The sequence below is a fragment of the Colobus angolensis genome, unplaced genomic scaffold (genome assembly GCF_000951035.1).
Source record: "Colobus angolensis palliatus isolate OR3802 unplaced genomic scaffold, Cang.pa_1.0 Scaffold9, whole genome shotgun sequence".
Lineage (NCBI taxonomy): Eukaryota > Metazoa > Chordata > Mammalia > Primates > Cercopithecidae > Colobus > Colobus angolensis.
Genome location: NW_012122931.1, coordinates 1,113,622 through 1,118,660, shown reverse-complemented (window position 1 = coordinate 1,118,660; position 5,039 = coordinate 1,113,622). Strand labels below are relative to the sequence as shown.

At 55.6% G+C, this 5,039-nt stretch overlaps 1 protein-coding gene across 1 annotated transcript in view; it reads left to right on the top strand.

Moving 5' to 3' along the window:
* The window catches only part of STKLD1 (serine/threonine kinase-like domain containing 1), a 28,994-nt gene that overhangs the window by 16,129 nt on the left and 7,826 nt on the right, over positions 1-5,039 (top strand). The window contains exons 8-11 of the mRNA XM_011931139.1: positions 615-733; positions 1,918-2,081; positions 3,500-3,630; positions 4,291-4,374. Coding sequence (XP_011786529.1) covers positions 615-733; positions 1,918-2,081; positions 3,500-3,630; positions 4,291-4,374 — 498 coding nt within the window. The remainder of the gene's footprint in view (positions 1-614; positions 734-1,917; positions 2,082-3,499; positions 3,631-4,290; positions 4,375-5,039) is intronic.

The following is a 5,039-nucleotide window of genomic DNA, read 5'->3' as shown; positions in this document are numbered from 1 at the left end:
GATGGATGGATGGATGGATGGGTGAACAGACGGGCAGATGGTTGTTTCTATTGGAGGTATAGATGGCATGCGTCCCTGGAGTCCAGCTCTTTACTGTTGGGCTGGGGAATGGAGGTCCAGAGAAGGGGGTGCTGCCTGAGGCCAACCAGGGACTGATGGACTCAGAGGAGTCTGCTCTTTTGCCTCTCTGTCTGGGGTTCCAGTTTAGAAAGTAGGGCAGAGCAACTGTAACTTTGCCCCCAAGGTCCTGACATTTAGAAGGGGCAAGAAGTTTAGAGGGGTGCACAGTTTCTTGGCACGTGCCTCTTCCATCTCCTTCTACAGCCATCTTAGGCACACAGACCCATACGGGCCAACCTGGTGGGCACCCGCCAAGATGGACAGCTTCAGTGGCTCCAGATCAACACAAAGCTCCTGCTGACTGGGGCCTCTTCCTCCCCACAGTTAATATTCTCCACCTCTTCTGAGAAGAGGAGCTGCAGGGCTCATGTTGTGTTTCAAGCTGCCTGTGAGGGGCCACCACAGGGGATACAATGCTAGGCAGGATGACTCTGTCAAGCCCCTGCCCCCAGGGAGCGAAGGACTCAGGGATCCCACCTTGCTCTTACCAACAGACCCCTTTCATAAGTCCTGGATGGCCCCTGAAGCCCTCAACTTCTCCTTCAGCCAGAAATCAGACATCTGGTCCCTGGGCTGCATCATTCTGGACATGACCAGCTGCTCCTTCATGGATGTGAGCCACCCTCCCTCCCCCACACCCCACATGCTGCTCCCCACGCACCCAGGCCTGGGGAGAAGGCTTGGCCTCACCCTGCCTCCCCTCCACATCCCTTCCCCTGGCTCTCTGCAGGCTGCACGGAGCCCCCTCCTCCACCTGTGGCGGGCCTGCCCTCCTCAGAACCCCCCAGCATGCAGCACCTGCTGAGCTCTAGCAGGATGACAGCAGTGGTAATATTCAGACCATCCCACGCAACCCTCGCAGCAGCCCTCCAGGTGGTGTCACTGACTCTTAATGGAAAAAAGCCAAGTTCAGGTGCCCTTGTGAGCATGAAGGCTGCACGGAGTTGCAAGCAACGGAAACCCAGCGTGGGCCTGTACACACCCGGCTGCCTCATGCACAAGCCCCAGGCTGGTGTGGAGGCGCCTTCTCTCCTCCTGCACATCCTTAGCACGTAGCTCTTTCTCTCATCCCTGCTGGGGCCCCTGCACCATGGCCACAGCCTGTGGGCAGGAAGGAGGGGAGGCAGAGGGCCCCACTGGCCCCGTGAGCACTCCGAGGTCACTCTGGCTGCAGGGAGGCAGGGAAGTCCAGCCTGTTGCTCCCTATCCTCTATATGCAGAAGAGAAAGTGGGGAAGGCCTGCCATGCCCCAAACAAGGAAGCTCCCCTTCTCCGCAGCACCACCTGCAGGCACCGAGGGCCCCAGAAAGGACAGACACCTGGCTGGGCCCAGGTTCCTCATGCTCTCCCAGACCCCCCGACTCACCTCTGAGAAGCACCTTGCCACTCCCTTCCTTTGGAAGACTCCCAGGGAAATGAGAGCCTTCCCACTATGGAGGCTGTGTGACATCCTGGAAATAACCTGAGCTCCAGCCCCAGCCCAGGCAGCGTGACCCTGGACACGCTCACACTCTGTGAAATGGGCATGCTCTCTTACTGGCTGGGTCTAGATCAGGGGGCTTTCTTGGCAGGACTCTACCCTGGGAGACAACCCGTTGGCTTCTCCGAAACTCTATTTCTTCTTACGGAAGAGCTCAGGGCCCCTGGGGTCTCTGGGCATTCTTGTAGGCAGTGGCCACACCTGGCTGTCCCTGGTCTCCTCCTGGATTTCTTGGTCCCTGGTCGCCCTCTGCCCATGCTGGGGCCTAGTTTCCATTTACTTAAGGTAGTGCACAGAGCTGTCCTCTCTCCATGCAGAGCACAGAAGCCATGTATCTGCGGAAGTCCCTCCGCCAGAGCCCGGGCAGCCTGAAGACCGTCCTGAAGACAATGGAGGAGAAGCAGATCCCAGATGCAGAAACCTTCGGGAATCTTCTGCCTGGGATGCTCCAGATCGACCCCTCGGATCGAATAACGATAAAGTGAGCTCAGGGTTGGGGTTTATTTTAACCTATGGATTTATCTTTCAACATCTCTCCACCCTAATACAAGCACAACTAGTTGGCTTTGTAACACCTCGAAGAACTCCATCACGGACGCCCTGATTATCCCTGCACTGCTGGGCTTTTCCCAGTTCTGGCACTCCCAAACCGTGCTGCAGCGAGTGATCCCAAATGCACCTCTCTGAACACTGGAGTGAGCAGACTGACTCCCAGAAGGCACAGGAGGCACAGCCTCCAGGACCCACGACACTTTTAGGGTTCCAGAGAAAAATTTTCATTCTACATTAAAAAAAAATTCCAAAAGACAATGGTCACCTTTAAATTTTTCATTCTAATTTGTTTTAAAATCAGAAGACAAAAGTAAATACATAACACTGGCCGGGTGCAGTGGTTCATGCCTATAATCCCAGCACTTTGGGAGGCCGAGGCGGGCAGATCACTTGAGCTCAGGAGTTCGAGTGTAGCCAGGGTAACATGGTGAAACCCCTGTCTCTACTAAAAATACAAAAAAATTAGCTGGGTATAGTGCTGCACGCCTGTGTTCCCAGCTACTGGGGAGGCTGAGGCAGGAGGATCGCTCGAGCCCAGGAGGCAGAGGTTGCAGTGAGCCAAGATCGTGCCACTGCACTCCAGCCTGGGCGACAGAGCTAGACTCTATCTCAAAAATAAAAAAGAATCCAGGCCGGGCACGGTGGCTCACGCCTGTAATCCCAGCACTTTGGGAGGCCGAGGCGGGCAGATCACTTGAGCTCAGGAGTTCGAGTGTAGCCAGGGTAACATGGTGAAACCCCTGTCTCTACTAAAAATACAAAAAAATTAGCTGGGTATAGTGGTGCACGCCTGTGTTCCCAGCTACTGGGGAGGCTGAGGCAGGAGGATTGCTTGAACCCGGGAGGCAGAGGTTGCAGTGAGCCGAGATCGTGCCACTGCACTCCAGCCTGGGCGACAAGAGTGAAACTCCATCTCAAAGAACAAGCAAACAAACAAACAAAACCGAAGAAAAAACAAACAAAAAAACCCCAACACTATAGCAAGGAATCCAGCCTGGGTCATATCCATCTTTATACCAACGCAGTTGTAAAATCTGGGTTTTCATGTTTCCATGGAGGCAGGGGACCACAAGGACAAAAATGCCAGGGCCTGGGACTGTCCCCCAGCTCTATGAGCTGAGGCCCTGCCTCTGTGGAGTACTTCCCTGGGTGTGAAATTGCTGGGGTGCTTGCCAGACACACTGGGAACACTATGAGAGACCCTGCCAAATGGATCCCAAAACAGGGAGGTCAGTGTCCGGCGTCCGCACCGATGGGCAGCCCGGAGCCAGAGGCAGAGGGAGAGCCCCACGGGGAGGTGGCAGGGGGCGCTGCCGGGTTACTCAGCCCTCTCTGCCCCTCTGCTAGGGATGTGGTGCACATCACCTTCGTGGGCGGCTCCTTCAAGTCCTCGTGCATCTCTCTGACCCTGTACCGGCAGATGGTGCCTGTGTCCATCACCGACATGCTGTTAGAAGGCAACGTGGCCAGCATTTTAGGTGATGTGATGCTGGGGACAGACAGCTCCTATCCATGGCCTTGGCATCCTATTGTTTAGTTCCAGAGGGTTCATTATTTATGCCCCTGGCCTTGCTCCACACGCACGACCAGTGGGTAGGAACAGTTTCCCTCCATCCATCCCTACACACTGCCCAGGACACCGCTGTGCTCAGATACCCTCCATAGCTCCCAACTACCTGTAACACAAAGTTCCTCTCCATAGCCTGGCCCCAACCTGTTTTCCCTCCGCTCTTGCTACACAAATCCTCTGTGTAGCTCAGTGGCCTAGTCACTGCCTGCGCCTCCCACAACCCTCTGCTTTTGCTTCCACAGTCTGGTGGCACACAGTGGTCCCGGGGCGTCTTCCTCACACAGCACCACTCCCTGTGTGCCTCCTATGTGCCCAGGATGAGTGGAAGTGCGCTCCACTCTTTGTGTGCTCCAAGACAGAGACTTGGGTTCTATTAAGGAAAAGTCACTTGGTCTCAGTGGCCTCATCTGTAAAGTGGGGATGGTAACAGCCCCTCCCTCTCATCCTGAACCTGTAGATCCGAGGAAGGGATGCACACACAGCAGCCAGGCCAGTGTGGTGCCCAGAGACAGGGCCCTGAGGCCCTGGTCCTCAGAAAGGTCCCTCCTCTGCCTTCCTGTCCCTGCAGAGGTCATGCAGAACTTCTCTGGCTGGCCCGAAGTCCAGTTCAGGGCCATGAAGAGGCTTCTGAAACTGCCTGCAGATCAGCTAGGTAGGTCTCACCCTGCACCTCTTTCCCAGCTGCTCCCCTAGGGGCAGAAGCTATGGTCCGGCCCGCGCGGAGCTGGGGCTGGCCCTCACCCTGGGCTCTCCTTGCCAGTGCTTTAGTGCAGCGTGGAGGTGTGCATGTGTCCCCAGAAGTGTCCCGTGTCTCTGCTATCTGCCTGGGGAAGGCAGCAGAGAAGGGGAATGGGTGGCGTGGCAGCCCTCACATGATTTTAATGGAGCCATAGACATCCCATCTACCCCACTGTCTCTATGAGGGGTATGTGAGTTGTTTCTCAGTTTCCACTATTATGAATGATACTGGAACAGACACCCTGGTGTATATGTATCTGTGTGCTTATGTTTCTGTAGCACAGATTCGTAGATGTTCAAGGGTGTGAATACTTTAAATTTTCATAGATACAGCAACTTACCCACCTATTAAGAATGCATGGGCCGGCCGGGCGCGGTGGCTCAAGCCTGTAATCCCAGCACTTTGGGAGGCCGAGACGGGTGGATCACGAGGTCAGGAGATCGAGACCATCCTGAGCTACACGGTGAAACCCCGTCTCTACTAAAAAATACAAAAACCAGCCGGGCAAGGTGGCGGGCGCCTGTAGTCCCAGCTACTCGGGAGGCTGAGGCAGGAGAATGGCGTAAACCCGGGAGGCG